The sequence below is a fragment of the Rhincodon typus genome, chromosome 4, assembly GCF_021869965.1.
Source record: "Rhincodon typus isolate 14 chromosome 4, sRhiTyp1.1, whole genome shotgun sequence".
Taxonomy (NCBI): domain Eukaryota; kingdom Metazoa; phylum Chordata; class Chondrichthyes; order Orectolobiformes; family Rhincodontidae; genus Rhincodon; species Rhincodon typus.
The window spans coordinates 29,521,533-29,539,157 of record NC_063335.1 but is presented as its reverse complement, the minus strand read 5'-3'; the positions used below and the strand labels follow the sequence as shown (position 1 = coordinate 29,539,157).

At 38.2% G+C, this 17,625-nt stretch overlaps 1 protein-coding gene across 1 annotated transcript in view; it reads right to left on the bottom strand.

Moving 5' to 3' along the window:
* Positions 1-2,840: 2,840 nt before the first annotated feature.
* The window catches only part of LOC109938403 (brefeldin A-inhibited guanine nucleotide-exchange protein 1-like), a 37,998-nt gene continuing 23,213 nt past the window's right edge, over positions 2,841-17,625 (bottom strand). The window contains exons 14-19 of the mRNA XM_020536808.2: positions 12,597-12,753; positions 11,600-11,739; positions 8,829-8,997; positions 8,213-8,351; positions 5,250-5,367; positions 2,841-4,383 (exon numbers count right to left, since the gene is read on the bottom strand). Coding sequence (XP_020392397.2) covers positions 4,216-4,383; positions 5,250-5,367; positions 8,213-8,351; positions 8,829-8,997; positions 11,600-11,739; positions 12,597-12,753 — 891 coding nt within the window. The 3' untranslated portion in view covers positions 2,841-4,215. The remainder of the gene's footprint in view (positions 4,384-5,249; positions 5,368-8,212; positions 8,352-8,828; positions 8,998-11,599; positions 11,740-12,596; positions 12,754-17,625) is intronic.

Genomic DNA, 17,625 nt, shown 5'->3' with positions numbered 1-17,625 from the left:
TGGAGCATTATAATAAGGAACCTCTTTTAAATCTGTTTGAAATGAGCAAACTATTTCTTTCATCCCACCAAATAAAATGACATTGTTCATTAAGGTGGTAATGAAATTCATGCTTAAAATTATACAAATAAATGATCAGGATACTGGTAATCAAAGAGGGAATGTTTGTTCATTTAGGAGATGTGTGTCACTTGCTAGCCAGTATTTATTTCCCATTCCTAATTACCCTTGAGAAGGTGGTGGTAAGCTACCTCATGGTTTCACTGCAGTTCATTTGTGAAGAGGAATGCTGACTGGGAGAATTTTCCAGGATTTTGACCTGGTGATAGTAAAGGAACAGAGATAGATTTTGAAGATTGAATAGTGAATGGCTTGGAGAACCTGAGGTGGTAGTCTTCCTATGTATCTTTTGCCTTTGACCTTCTAGATGAAAATGGTCATGGGATTTCGAAAGTGTTCTCTAAAAGGAGCTTTGGTGCATTTCTGCAATGCATCTTGTAGATGTTACACATTGATGCTCCAGTGCATCTGTGATGGAGGAGTGAATGTTTGTGGATATGGTGCCAATCAAGTAGGCTGGATTATTCTGGAGGGTGTCAAGCTTTGAGTGTTGGAGCTACTGTCATCCAGGCAAGTGGGGACAATTTCATCACACTCCTGACTTGTATCTTGCAGATGGTGGACAAGCTTTGATTAATCAGTGGGTGAGTTACTTGCTACAGGATTCTTTACCTCTGGTACCTGCTCTTATAGCCACAGTAATACAAGTAGTTCATACAGTGCGGAGCCAGAGGAACACAAGAGGCCAGGCAGCATCAGAGGAGCGGGGAAGTTGACGTTTCGGGTGGGGACCCTTCTTCAGAAATGGGGAGTGGGAAGGGAGCTGGGAAATAAAGAGAGGAGGGGTGGGGCTGGGGAAGGTAGATGGGATGGTGATAGATGAGTGCAGGTAGGGAGTGGTGGGGATCGGTCAGTGGAATGGGTTGGGGAGATAGGTGGGAGAGAAGATGGATAGGTTGTGGTCAGGTCAAGGAGGCAGGGATGAGAGGGAGAGTTGCACATGGGATGAGGCCGGGGGTGGGGAGATTTTAAAAGTGGTAAATTCCACGTTTAGGCCATCGGGCTGTTGGTTCCCAAGGCGGAATATGAGGTGCTACTCCTCCAGTTTGTGGGTGGCATCATTGTGACACTGGAGGCGGCCCAGGATGGACGTGTCACCCAGGGAGTTAAAATGGTTGGCGACCAGAAGGTTTTGTCATTTGTCGCGTACAGAGCGCAAATGCTGTACAAAACCGTCTCCGAGTCTCTGCTTGGTCTCACCAATGTAGAGGAGGCCACATTGGGAGCAATGGATACAGTAGATCAAGTTGGTGGATGTACAGGTGAACCCCTGTCTGATATGAAAGGTTTGTTTTGGGCCTTGAACGGAGGTGAGGGGGGGCCGGTGTAGGGGCAGGTGTAGCACTTCCTGCAGTTGCAGGGAAAGGTGCCGGGTGAGGTGACGAGTCCGCTTCACACTCCCCACTAAACCCACCACATCCTGTCCCCACATTGTGAAATCATCAACAAACTTCTGTACTTGGGCTTTAAGTTGGGGGAAGGGCATTGATGAACATAGGAACAGGACATTCAGATCATTGAGCCTGCTCTGCCATTTAGTAGGAACAGGCTGATAGAACACCATAAATGCCTTTTGACAATACTATCCCCATAATCCATTACTCCACTGGTAATCAGAAATCTATCAATCTCTCCTTTAAACATACTCAAAGATTGAGCTTTCACAGCCCGCAGGAGTAGAGAATTCCAGATTTACAATCCTCATCTCGATCCCAAGTGGCATCTCCTTTATTTGTACATTGTACTCCTGTTCTAGACTCTCCAGCCAGGAGAAACTCAGCTGCATCCACTCTGCTTATCCATTTAAACATTTTGTAAGTTTTAATGAGATCACCTCTCACTCTTTGAAATTCTAGAAAATGCAGACCCAGTTTACCCAAACTTTCCTCATACAACAGGGACAAGCAGAATGAACCAATTCAATACCAGTTAATCAGAATCATACCAGGCTCAAAAGTGTTAACTTTGTCTCTCCATAGATATTGCCTGACCTGCTGAGTTTCTCCAGCATTTTGTGTTTGTATAGTGAACCTTTGTTGCATTCTCCCTCAGACAAAGAGACAAAAATTGCACACTGTATTCCAGATGCAGTCTATCCTGATCAGACAATAATTGGCTAGGTTGGATTTGTCCTGCTGTATGTGTGCTGCACATACCTGAAAAACCTTCCACATTGTCAGTGTTGCAGCTGCAGTGGAACAGCTTGGCCAGGGGAGTGGCAAGTTCTGTAGCAAAAATATTCAGTACTATTGTTGGAAAGTTTTTAACAGTCTATAGTTTTTGCAATATCCAGTAACTTCAGTTGTTTCTTGATTATCACAGAGTGAATAAAATTGGCTGAAGGCTGGCATTTGCCATGCTGGCATTTGCCATGCTGGCAACCACTGGAGGAGGCAGAGACTGATGATTCACTTGGCACTTCTGGCTAAAGATTGTTGCAAATGCTACATACGTATCTTTTGCCCTGACATGCTGGGTTCGTCTATCAATGAGTAAAGGGATATTTTTGGGGCAACCTCCTCCACTGATTTGTTTAATTGTTGATCAACTGATCCATTGGCTGAGAAACTGCTTAGCCTGTTTGTCCCTTGCTGTTTATGCTGTTTGGTATTCAGGTGGTTAGATGTTACAATTTTATCAGGTTGACATCCCATTTTTAACTATGCTTAGTGCTGCTCCTGGCAAGCCCTCCTGCACTTTTCATTGAACCACTGCACTGGTAAAAGAGAGTTCAAAAACTTTATTGAGCCATGACCTGATTAGAATATGCCAGATGATAACCAATATTGTACAGAAAGTTGTACATATTTTTACATAGAAAACTTTACATGTCTGTACCATATACATTTTAACCTTCTCCAAATATTTATTTTCTACATCCACAGTGACTAGGAATGCTTGGAACTCTGTGTATCCATTTTTTTTTAATTAAAGCCCATTTCACAGCTTCTTAATAATTAGATTTCAGTAAATGTCATCATCCCAACCCTAAACTGATTCATTATTCAATATATTTAATTTAACATCAAATTTTATACATAGACAGTAGAACCTACATCAAACATGGAGACAGTTTTATGTCAGTGCAAATGCACCTCAGATCAACCTGCAGTGATTCAAGTTCCAGTTGATAAGGTCAATCCATTTTTTTTTAATAACAGGCCCTAGTCTGTATTATACAGTTAGGGGAAAACCTACCTTTATTGACAGGGTAACCATTCTGCTAATTACATTAACACAACAATCTTAGTGCCTCTTCCCTCTAATAATTGTCCACACACCCCAGCTTCCATTACAACTGCACAAGCAACATTAAAGTAAATTTAAAATAAATCACAAAGTCAAAAGCAAAACAACCCAGTGCACACAATGAACAATAAAATAGCTGTAACCGCAGAAAATCAACATAAAATACTGAAATAAAAGAAACCCATTGTGTAAGAACTACATAGTGTTAATATCATACTTTACAGATTTATATTTCTGTACAACAGATTCACAGAAGGATGGTCATTGTAATTTTAATGGTCATGAGCTGTGCAAACAATAAAATAGTTACTGAACAATGTTCAACTGATCTTTGCTAGTATCTGTAACAATTGTAATTTAGTTATATCCTCCAACCTGCCTGTAAGATGCTACACGATTAGATTTCCCTTATAGCATATTGGCGCCAAATTCTTCTGCCCAGAAGTTTAAACTACAGTACTCATTTAAATATTTTCTCTACTTCACAATATGCACTGCATCCTGTCCGTGTTTGTGTTCGAGTCACAGTGTTCTCCACACTAAACTGCATTTCAAACAGTGACCATACCACAAAATGCTGATTCCATGCTCAGCACGTGTCAGCATTTAATCATTACCTTGAATCATTCGGATAATTAATTCAATGAAATAGAGCATTTTAAACTAATATTACAGCTCAGTCATCTGCATCTTTTAGGCAGGTTACAAACCAACAGAATTAAAGCACCATCCTTTACAAAAAGATCAAGAAAGGATCGAGGCAGGAGTGAGTGAGTCAAAGTAACCAACTGCAGCCTAGTCCTTTTCCGATTTATAAACAGAATGCCTTAGCCAAGACCTCAGTCATCATTGCAGCTTGTTGGATCCATGCTCTTGGTCTGAAGGATGAGATATTTTAAAGACTACACCAATGCGGAGATAAAATTTGCGTAGAACAGCTCTCAATTCTGGAATCAAATTAAATTGCATAATTTCACACAAAAGGGGATAGTACTTCGATGCATGGGCCTTGAACTGGAAAGAAATAAAAACAAAAGGATAATTAAAATATTGAAAAAAGGGATTGCAAGGTATTATCATCCACATTTTAAGCCGAGATAATCCATGTCCCCAATACTTCACCATGACTGAACCTCTACCATTGTTTTCCTTTTTAAATGCAGCTTCTCCCTTTCAAATAAAGTCTGATATATTTATACCTCATGCTAATTTCTAACATATGCCAGATCTTCTGATCATCCCCTTCCGTCTAAACTACATTGGTTTTAATGCATTTATATTTTGCACATTTTCTCCTCTATGGGTACTTTGATATGTGGGCGTTATAGATCCTATTAACCTCGCGTTTTAATAAACTGGCTTTATCAAAATGATTCTAGTTCACTGAGGAAGCATTAAGCACTCAGGTTTCCTATTAATGAGAATTTACAAGACTGAAGTAGTTCTGGAAAAAGCTATCACGTATTTATTACCGAGCTGGACATAATGTAGTGCAAAGTGTTATTAGAAACTCAGCTGTGAAATACTGTAAACTGCTTTAAAACTTCAAAACTGCATAACAGGATGAGTTTTCAAAATTTATAAGTCCCCAGCCAAATGCACTTCACTTCCAAGGACAACTCTGCTAGATAATAATTTAGGCATTTTAAAATTATTTCAAAAGGAAATAAATTGCTCAGAACAGCTATGATTTGTGGTTAGTGTAAATAAGAAAATCATAAAACAGATGGGGCTCAGCAGTAGAAATATGTATAGAGAAAAAGGCTTAATTTGTAATTGACAATAACCTCCACCTTGTGATCAACCACTAAAAAGACAATATAAACAAATAACTCATGCTAGCCCTTGCACAAATAGGCAATTTTAATTCTAAACCTTACCCTTTCATCATTTATTTTGAGGACTTTAGTTAAAAAAAGTAGAAGAAGATTGGTCCAGGCCTCCCGGTGACTCTCTGAGGTAAGTGTCAGGAAGTAGCTGAGAGCTTCACTGCAAACACTATTGAAAGAAAATTGCTGGTGTTAGTTACATCTGTAGTTTTGAAGAAAAATGTAAACAACCTAGTTAATAACCTAACTTTTTTTAGCTCTTTAACTTGAGCTTAACCATCTTGGGTCAAATTATACACCATTTTAAAATTAAAGGTTTGCTTTCTCCTCCTGTCTTCAAAGCTTCCTCATGCCAAACACTATATGGTAAGTAGCTGATATTCAGGCATCTGATATTCCATTGATTAACAGAGTTAATATCTGCATGTGAAAATTAAAACTGGAGGGGAGTATATCTTAAAAATAGTTTGTATGAACAAGCTACAATCGGTGGATGATGTGGGGAGGGAGCAATACCTGACTGACTCAAACCTATCTTTCAGAAGATTTGGAATGTGGGGTTGTAGCAGTTTGAAAGATAAAAAAACTGCAACAATTTCAAAGTTGTTTATGAAAAATGAATATTCAACTAGCAGTGGCTAAAATAGGGAAGACAACAAGGATTGTTGCAGAATACAAAGAAAATGGAGTTCCAAGGAAGGGTCACCGGACCCAAAACATTAACTCTGGTTTCTCTCCATAGATGCTGCCAGACCCACTGAGTTTTTCCAGCAGTTTCTGTTTTTGTTTGTGACAAAGGAAATGGAACAATTTCCAGTGAGATCCTGATTGGCTCTGAAGCCTCACACATGCCTGAGAGGGGGAGTGTGTGTGCTTTTTTTCCCCCCCCCATTCCTTCACAGGATGTAGATCTTGTTTTGTTGAAAGTGGTGATGAGCTGCCTTCTTGAACCACTGCAGTCCTTAGAGTACAGAGACACTCTCTACATGTGATGGAAGACAGCCCTCACTACGGCTTGCATTCAAGAAAAATTGCTTTATACCTTGTGAAAAAGATTAGCAGTTCTTTATAAGTACAGAAGTACAAAAAGCTGTTTGCATCAATTAAAAGCAATAATTGACCAACTAAAACAATTTTAGAAAGTAGGGCAGTTGATCATAGCTATATTATTGTAAAGTATTTTCTGCTTTTGTTAAAGCAGGTTAAAAACACAGGGAAAAAAATTACTTAGCTCCTTGATTCTGAAAAATCCATTCAGTAAGATCATGGCTGATCTGCAACTTAACTTCACATATCCATCTTTGCCCTTTTCTCATAATATTGAAAGATAACAATCTAACTAATCTTAGATTTTGATTCGGACTGTGAGAGAAATGAATCTGCTCACTTGTAGAATGGATAAAACAGGCTTGCTAAAACATTTCAGCGGAAATTGTTCAGATTAAAAGAGACTCAAAAGTGGGGGGAGAAAACACAAAGGACAGATTGAATTTATCCTAGGATACAGAAGGAAATAGTTGAATTTCTTAATGACAGTAAGCACTTTAACACTTTATGGAGTATTCAAAAAATGCTGGATGATTGGATTCACTGATTTTTGAAAAACTCATATCATTTCTTGGTGACTATAGATTGCTGATCTTAAGAACAGGAAAATACATGAAAAGTACCTAGCTTGCTTGGGGTTACTGGATATGGTTAACCACGGTTTCAGAAAACACATCTGGCCTAGTTTAAGAAATTATCAAAATAGCTGAATATCATTTGCTTGAATTTAGAAAATACTAAGTGTAATGGCAGAGAAACTGTTAAAATTAATCCCATATATACTCAAGGGATAGAGAGCTGGATCCCAAATTGCATAAAGACCCTTAAGTAAATGTTTAGTTTTAAATTTCCAATGTGATTTTATTGATTATAAAATGGGAAGATTTGCAAGTTGTTCTATCGATCTGAAGGACAGCATAAATAGAATAATTAGTAATCAGGGTTGATAAGAAATTGGTCCATAGTCTGGACCATGGAAAATCAAATGTATTAAAACCAGATTGGATGGGCTGGAAATATTAGCTGATACTAGCAAATATCCTCAAATGTAGATGGTACTTGGTGCAATGAAGACAGGGATACAGTACAAGGGTAGGTGAGTATGTTATGGCTTAGTCGATAATATTATAGTTATACAAAGCTTTGGGGAATCAGCTAAAGTATGTGTGCACTTATCTCCCCACCACCAAATTGTTAAACTGAAACATTACTGAAACACAGAAGTGAAGGCATGAAGAGATTTAGGCGTGCAAAGGAGATTTTTACATTGAAGAAAAGCAACAGCCAATGTATGTCCTCAAGGACGTCAATGATGAATGAATTTGATTTGGTGAGAGATAGGAAACTGGCAGAAGAATTTTAGGGGAACTGAAGACGACAAAGGATAGAGGCTGAGGAACCAGTCAACGCATAGATAATTGGAAAATTTGAGTCTAAAAGTGACAAAGACATGGATAAGATGGACAATCACACAGAAAACACAAAATGCAATGAACCTGTATGGTCACTATTGAGTTGCATCCCCACTATGAAAGTTAGAGGTTTGCTTTGGGATGACAATTTCTCTGCAAAATCTCATCTCTGGAAACACAAAGTTAAAGTAAAAGAAATGTAAATTTTGAAAGAATGGAAAGTTCTGAAAAATATATAAGCTGATCAATATCTGGAGGAGAATTAATGAAGAACTACGCTAAAAACATTCAACTATCTTCCTCCTTTAGTACCTAATCAACTTCTGGTTGCAATCTGGCTGAAAATTAATCATCCCTGATATCAAATCTTCAAAGAAATAATGGCAACCCGAAAATTACAAATGCAATACCTTGATAATGTTAAAATCAAACTGTTCAGCTCGATGAATCTCCCATCTCACCTTTAGTTCTCAGCGTACTATCATTCGAACAACAAGCCTCAAAGCTCACAGACAGTTGGCTTATTCAATTACAGTCATAGGAATTGCTACTTACTTTAGTAATCGTTGCTGAACTTCCACCCAAGCATCACGACGGTTTTTATCGGTGTACATTCGAAATAAAATACGCAGGCCACAAGCAACACTACTGGTTTCTTGTTTCAAAAGATTAGGCTTTGATTTACCTTTGAACCCTGGATAGGTAGAAGGAAAATAAACACTTGTTTTAACAAACCTTCTGAAATTGTCAATAAAAAAAATTCAGTTCCGAAAAGAAGATCGATATTTTCCATCGACAGTAATCTCTCAAATAGCTTATGTTTGATATATGTCCTATTGTGGTCGATATTTCTTGTACAAAGATCATGCTGTTTACCATGTTACTTCTACTTGCAACACACAACATTTTTGTAAAGAGAATCACAATTATAAATCAAATAAAATTGAATTTGATTGAAATTAATCTCACGAAGAACTTCTGAATAAACTCAACAATTTACCATTATTATTATTATCGATGTGCCTGACGTGCTGAGGACTACTCTTGTTTTCAAACATTTGGCCTTAACATGGCTTTCAACATGGAATTGCAGACCATGGTGTAGATGAATTTCTCTACTGTTCCCGTGATGGTAGTATAGCTAACCACATGACAATTATTAGACACATACCTGCTTTCCATAATGCGGTCCTCTGTTCATTGTTAGAGTTGAAGGACTTGGCAAATCGATGAGACTCAAGTAGGCAGTCTAGGAGCTTGAAAAGCTGTTTTGAAGTTAGGTAGCGATACATTCCCTGGTCTTGTTTTTCAACATGCACATCAGTATTGATTGCATCTCTCTGTAAATGGTAAAGGAATCGTTGAATTTGTGTATTCTCATTACTGGTTCTGACCTCACATGTTAATACAGTACACTGCAAGCCTGAACGGCAATACAAACAGAAATTAAGATGTATCAATGACTGGAATATTCATTGCCTTTATTATACACCACTCGGTCACACCATTAAAATGAAAACTAAGACCATGATTTTGGTGGGGATCAGGTGTGGTGGGTAAAAATGTAGTAAAGCTATTTCATAAGACCTATACTCATACTCAATGAGATCATGCCAAATTTCTAGATCACTGCTGCTGTCCCTGTAATCTTGACTTAAATAAGTTATTGCCACATGAAATACTTACCTACAAAACTTGACCAGCAGAATGGAAAGAGAATACAGAATCTGAACAGCTAGTAGTTCTTGAAAAGTTACAAATTCTAGCTGTGTTTGAATGTGACATTAAAGTTGACTAATTAATAATAATGTGGGCATTACTGCTACCTTTGATGTAATGTGGGTTGGAGGTATGGCTGCAGGAAGCATTCCAATAACAACTTAAAAACATACAAATAAAATAAATAAAAACTTGAATATATAAAGCATTCTTCAAATCCTCAAGATGTCCCAAAGTTGATTAAATAGACTTTTTCTATAACTGATTGAATGGAAACCTTACTGTTCTTATGGGCTAAGGGACTGGAACTCGGATTTTTGACGTGTTTACCTAATGTACATTGTTTTGCAAAGTTGAACAAGCAAACACGGAACTTTGCATTTGTTTGATACCCTGCATATGCAAGATAGATACCAGTGGTCCGATAAAACCAAGTTGCTCACAAATTTCTCAAAAGTTGAAATTCTGATCACAATTACCAGCAGAAGCAGGAGTCAGGAAAGCGGTCGGGAAATTTCTTGTTCAGAAAGTGACAGTTGGGATAACAGGCTGTTTAAATGACACAATGTGACTAACGTGACGTTATTCATTTTGGACTTGAAATGGGAAGTGCAGAATTCTAAATAAGGAAAAGCTGGAAATAGAACTCTGAAGAGAAATGTCTTGAAGAGGCATAGAAAATGAACAGACTAATGGAATGCTAATCTTTATTTTTGGAGATGTATAGTGAAGGGGGGGGTTACTTAAGTCATTTTAGAAATAGTAAGCCCTGGTCCAATCATACCTCGTGTACCACGAAAGGTTTTGGGCACTGTATACCCAAGGAAGAGTATACCGGCCTTGGAGGGATGCAGCATAGGTTTACTAGAATGACACCTGGACTAAAAAGGTTAAATCACAGAGAAATTAGAAAATGTAGGGTTCCATTCCCTAGAATGTACAAGGTTAAGGTTGATTGGATTGAAATGTTCAAGATGGGTAGAATTATGATAAACTATTTGGGAAGTCTAGGACTGAGAGCAAAAGGCAAAGTTTTACAGCCAAAACTCTCAGGGGTGAAATTAGCAACCCTTCTTCAAACAGGGACAGAAGGTTGGAATGCACTTCTGCAAATGGCAGTCAATAGTAAAATCATTAATTTTAAAATTAAATTGATAAATTTTGTTAGCAAAAGATATGAAGGAATACTGAATCATTCAAATGCTATCAAACAGTTCAGAAAATAATCACAATGGCTAATGAAATGTGTGCCTTCACACAGTTACATTTTACTGGGATAGAGTGTTAGAATTTGAACCCCACTATTCCCAAAGCCATCACAAAACTTAAAGATTTTATGAAGTGTGCAAAGTTCCCCAATTTACCTACTTTTAGGCCGAGATTAATAGAAAGTATGGGCCAGATTTCTGTACTGAACAAGAATCACTATTTGTTTCAAGTAATTAGACTCTAGCTACATGTAAGCAGTTATAAACTGCTCGCATATAACACTATTAATTGCAATTCTAATCCGTTTATAAACTCTCCCATACACACATACAGACAGACAGACAGGGGAAAACTGGAGAGACAGAAAAAGGAAAGTCTTTGTTCCCAGGTCCTATTGTTGAGATAGTCCTTATGATGCTTCTGCTGGCCAGCAAGTTGTTTCAGTCATCTTTTTCGGGATGCTTCCACTGGTTGGTAGCTGGTTCACTCAAAAATTCTGACTTGTCAGTTGAAATTCATAGCTAACAACTGTCACAGGCAAGATAAACTGGTGCTCTTCAGGTCAGAGAGAGAACACTCCCAAGCTGGAGAAAAATTAAACTCTCTCTGTAACCTGTACCCAGCTCCAAGCTGTTCACTCGTCCAAGAACCAATCACACAGTTGGCAGGCAAGAAAGGTATCTGCCATTGATAACTGTCACTAGTCCATAGATCAATTGACAAGGAACAAGTGGACTGAATGGCCAGTCTCTGTGCCTAGGTATATATTTTTCTAAACTAACAATGTTGCCACAGAATTGGAAATAAAAGTACATACTTGGTGATTTCAAAGAAGTTAGATATTACACTGCAGTGTTGCTTTAAAACTAGAAGGTACTAAGACAGTTTTTAACAAATGTTGAATTTCTTAAAATGCTTGTTTGGAGGTTAATTGCTGTAAAACTTTAAGACACTTATTTAATCCACATAGTAAAAAGCTTTACACTTTGCAAAAATCTCATAACTGGCCAATACCTGAGCTGCAGCCAAGTTCTCAGCATCTTCCTTTTTGCTGGTTGCAGGAAAGAACACAATGTTATCGATTGTCTGAATTAACTCGAGTTGGACAACACATTTAATGAGAAGTGCAGCAAACAACTTCTGCTCTGACAGTTCTGAAAGGAAATAAAGAAATAATTTGATCGTTTTCATTTTTGAACTTGTACAATTCAAAATACAATCAAACTACTTATAAATACTAACTATATAGATAAGTTAACGAAGTGAATCATAAAATTTATGTAAATAACAGTAACACAAGGCTTAACATAGATAAATTCTATGAGTATTTGATCCTTTGTTTCAAACAGTTATAGCCACACATGGACGATTATAATTATTTCATTAGCTTAAACGATTTTCAGTTTTGTCACTGTAACCTCATCAGTTTTATTCTCAATTCAATGATTCTTAATTTCTTTTGCCAATCCTTGAGTCTGAACAGCTAGAAATTATTGAGAGCTGGATTGTGACATAATACAGGTTTGATCTTGCCCTTGCCAAAATCCAACATATTCTATACATAAACAGGGATTCATGGATAACTGAACAGTAGTTATTCAACCTGGGACTGATGAGATCACATGCATTGTGCCTGTACATTGAGCTAACCGAGGATTCACCAACTTAGCACAAAACAGAAATTGAACTCTCATATTCCTAAGAACATGTAACTTTTACACATTAAAAACTCTAATTACATAAACATATTGCAATACTCATTTCATACAATCATATTTTCAGGAATTTCCTTTTGGTAAAATAGATCCCTAATTTGGGGGATGGTGGAAAAATGCATCTGGTGAAAGTGAGGTTAAATGAACAGAAAATTAGTCCAGGAAAAATTACTTTCATATCCTTACTGCAAATTATGTCAAACTGACACAGATTTGTATGCATTTTGATTTTAATATCCTGCAAGAAACATGTGAAATATTTGGAAGTGTGATTTGTTTAGTTGTCAAAAACTCACTTGATGGTGTCTTAGCTTTAGCAGCATCATCACTAGAATTGGATATTAGACTAAACTGGCTCTGCTGCCAATCTGAAGGATTCCTCTCTGCACTGGTGACAGACTGTTGGTCATCACCTTTACTCAGAATGTCAACTGACTTTTGAGAAATGGCATCCTAGGAAAGGAAACAGACAAGAGCAAAATCAATATCATTGGATTTTTATATTAAAGAATTAAAGAAGCGATATTACTCCAAGCTTCAATTTATTACGTATGAATTTGAAACTGTTTTACTTCATGTCATGCACAACTATTACTCAGGTCTTGTATAATTTTTTTTGCGCAAGCTGATCTTCAGCAGCTTTACCAGTAACAAATTATCTTCTCTGAAACTGGCAATGGTTTTTGAATGGTTTAGCACCGAGTCTTGCATGCTTGAATAATCTTGATTATCTGTGAGATGACCTCAAAGCACCTTATATATTATATTTCACGAGATATATCTTGCAATCCAACCGGCAGTCAAAGTAAAAACAAACACATTTTTGTCAATTTTATTTTTCATTATAACAGTGATTTGCATTAAGGCCTTCATTACAATTTTTAAACTGTGCTTGGACTCGACATTTCTGTCTATAACTGTGAACCTGAGCATTTTGCAGCCTGACCCTCTGCAATTTTCCCAGACTCAGCCAGAGCTGCTAACATGATAATTTTTCCCAACTTCTTGATCAAACATTTTTCAGCTATTTGGAGAAAACCTGGATGAAAAAAATTTAAACTTCGTTCAGATAAAACTTCTGTTACGTTGTGAGACAGAGGCTGTATGAACATGAGATGTATCAACAGTGCTTGCTGATTATGAACTTGAAGGTTTTTTCTGTTAACTTTAGAAAGTGTATTAAGCTGAGATAAAAAGGAGAAAGGCCAGAAAAATGGGAGAGAGAGAAAAATAAAGTCAGAGACAAAACAATGCATCTTCATTTAACCTTACTGAATGCATTTTCTTAAGGTGAATTTTGAAAAAAAACTAATTATGTGCAGCTGTATGAGCTAAAAATTGGTGAGCACTAATTACATGCCACTGTAAATGTATGAATTTCTGATAAACATCAGAAGAAGGAAGGCAGATAGAATAAGAAAGGAAGTTGCCTAATGCGTTTACATTTTAAAAATGCATTTTGAAGGGTAATAAGCCTTTTATCAGAAGAAACAAAAGTGCAAGGGAGGGGAGAAATATGTAAAAATTGGGGCCTTTGGCCTGCTGTAACCAGCCCTTGCAGGAAATCAATGCGGGCTGTGTGGAGAGTGCACAGTATGATAAAAATGAGGTAAGTGACAAAGATGCATAGTTGAGCAGCAGATTAATTACTATGGGGCACTATTGAGAGTTTGGAGGACATTGCAGGATGACCTGAAGTTTTAGGTGTTAGAAAAGGCAAGGCCAGCCAGAACTATATGGGAATAATTAAGTCCAGAGGTGAGCACAGGTAAGAATGGAAACAGATTAAGTTTTCGAGGTGAATACAGGTAGTCTCAGTGATTACCCAGATATGTAGGTCAGAATCTCAAAGTCAAATGTGACACCTTGTTACAAACAATCCAGTTCAGCCTAAGACAGTTGCCAAGGACAGGGAAGGAATCAGTGCCCTGGGAATGAAACTTTTTGGCAGATTGAAGGCAATGGCTTTTGTCTTAACATACAGTCAAAGCAAGTTTCTTTTCATTCAGTACTGGAGATCAGATACAGCCTGATAACCTAGTAGATGGGTTGAGTAAGAGCTTGAGATAGAGCTGGTATAAGGAAGAATAGATTCATGAGATATGATAGTGTTTAACATTATTAGCTGGAGCAAGAGTGATTCGCTATGTCTCTGGATAGGTGAGAATGGAACCAAGTGAATACAGTCTTGGATGGAGAAGCGTAAGAGAGTGAAGATACTATCAACTATGCCAAATTATGTAAGGTCAAGAAGGACAAGGAGTGATCATTTATGATTGCTACAGTCAGAACGGATGTGATTTCTGACTTTTATGAAATTCATTTCAGTACTGTGCTAGGGTTGAAACATCATTGCAGGGATTCAAAGATGGAGTTCTAAAATTGATGGTCTTGAAGGTGAGGTGACAGCATGTTGATGAACTCTGGCGAAGAAAAGAGTGTAAATGGGGTGTTTTGGTAGTTTGCATGATCATAAGTCTGTAAGAAATAGCAACAGGAATACACCTTTCGGCCCCTCGAGCCTATTCTGCTATTTAACAGGATTATGGCTGATCTAACAATTCCTCCTGTCCACTCTCCTGCTCTTTCCTTACAGGCCTTGATTCCCTGACTGATTAACCATCTACCTCAGCCTTAAATATATACAAGGACTCTGCCCCCACAGCTCTCTGTGGAAATGAGCACCAACCTTGACAGAGAATAAATTTCTCTTCATTTCAGTCTTAAATTGATGCCCCTTAACTCTGAGGCTATGCTCTCTGCTCCTAGACTCTCCCATGAGGTGAAACATCCTCTCAGCATTTACCCTGTCAAGCCTCTTAAATTAGCCTTTGCTTATAAACATCCCCCCACACTAGGGATCATCCTCGTGAATCTTCTCTGAACTGCCTCCAATAAAATTACACCTTTCCTTGAATAAGGGGACCAAAACTGCTCAAAGTATTCCAGATGCGGTCACACCAGCACATTGTACAGTTGAAGGAAGACTTCCCTGCTCTTATACGTCAACCCCTTGAAATCAGGGCTAATATTCCTTTAGCCTTCTGATTACTTGCTGCACCCGAGCTAGCTTTGTGCTTGGTGCACTGTGCACAAGTACCCCCAAATCCCTTATGTTGCAGCTTTCGGCAGTTTTGCTCGATTTAATTAATGCACCGTTCTTTTGTTCTCCCTTCCAAAATGAGGAACTTCACATTTTCCCACATAATACTCCATTTGCCAGATTTTTGCCCACGTAACATTATCTCTCTGTAAACTGTTTGCATCCCTCTGACACCTGGCTTGCCACTTATTTTTATGAAATCTACAAATTTGGCTATAGTACATTCGCTTCCTTCCTGCAAGTCATGAATATATATTGTAAACAGTTGCAGTCCCTGCACTGATCCTTGTGGAACCCTACTACTTGCACGTCACCAACCTATAAAAGAACTCCTTATCCCCACTCATTATTTCCGGCCCATCAGCCAATTCTCTATCCATGCCAATAATATCCCATGTTGTTGGAGGTAGGGTATTTTATGACTTAACATTTGGTGAGGTACTGTGTAAATGCCTTCTGGAAGTCCAAATATAACATATGCACTGATTTCCCCTCTATTCACTCTGGTTGACACTTGCTCAAAAAATTTTAATATATTATTCAGACATAATTCCCCTTTAATGAAACCATGCTGACTCGGCTTGATGAAATTATGATTTTCTTAATAATTGATTCCAATACTTCTCCAACAATAGATGTTAGGCTAATTGACCTATAGTTACTTGCTTTTGCCTCCTTTTATGAATAGGGATGTCACGTTAGCAGAACAAAGAACAATGAAGAACAGAACAGGCCCTTCGGCCCACCAAGCCTATGCCAATTCCTAATTCTTGTTTAGTCCCGTACTAATTGCCTATACAATTTCTATCCTTCTATTTGCCTCCCATCCATGTATCTATCAAGATACACCTTAAAAATTGCTAATATGCCTGCTTCCACCATCGCCATTGGCTTGCATTGCACTGCCAATCAGGGCCAGGTATCATAATCCCTCTAATGCCATTAGTTTGTCTAATATTACTTGGAGTCAAAGTTACCAGCACAGAATCAGAACCTTCAGTCCAACTCGACTGTGCTGACCAGATATCCTAAATAAATCTAGTCCAATTTGCCAGCATTTGGCACATATCTCTCTCAAACCCTTCCTATTCATGTACCCATCCAAGTGACTTTTAAATGTTATAATTCTATCAGCCGCCATCACTTCCTCTGGCACCTCATTCCATACATGCACCATCTTTTGCATGAAAACGTTGCCCCTTAGGTTCCTTTTAAATCTTTCCCCTCTCATCTTAAACCTATGCCCTCTGGTTTTGGACTCCCCCAATCTGGGGAAATGACCTTGGCTATTCACACTACCCAGGCCCCTAATGATTTTATAAACTTCTGTAAGGTCACCCCTCAGCCTCTGACGTTCCAGGGAAAATAGCCACAGCCTATTCTGCCTCTCCCTATAGCTCAATCCCTCCAGACCCAGCAACATTCTTGTAAATTGTTTCTGAACCCTTTCAAGCTTCACAACATCTTTCCACAACAGGGAAACCAGAATTGAACACAGCATTCCAAAAGTGGCCTAGCCAATGTCCTGTACAGCCGCAACATGACCTCCCAATTCCTATACTCAGTGCACTGACCAATAAAGGCAAGCGAACCAAATGCCTTCTTCACTACCATTTTGGGTTCTAGGTTTGAAAAGATTGGTGGTTTGGAAAGTGTCTTCAGAGGAGGCTTGGTAGGTAGTCAACACTATTGCAATTGTATTAGCTGCGGAAGATTTGGGTAGGATGCCAATCAAGTGGCTGCTTTGTACTGATGGTGTCTAGCTTCTCATGTACTATTGAAACTGCTCTAATCCAGGCAATATTCTTTGGTAATGGTGATATTACTGAATTCCTCCCTCGTATTCGTTACTATTAATGGAATGTTCGAAGTATCTTTCACCGTAAAAGCTGATGTGAAACATCTGTTAGCTCCTCTGCTATTTCCTTGTTCGTAAAACAGTCTCCCCAGATTCGTTTTGTGAGTGGCTGACGTTCACTTGGACCACTCCCTTTTTATATATTTAAAAAAGCACATGGTCAGTTTTTAAAATTCCTTGCTAGTTTGCCCTCGTAGTTTATCTATCTTTGGTTCAGAGGGTGGTACTGGCAGATTTGAAGAAGAATGGGAGGGTTTCCAAGGAAATAACTGCATTTAAAAATGTATTAATACGAGTATATGAAAATGACTAACATTATGTCTTACATTACAGGGCATGCACTTATGGTACCAACATCAGGAAA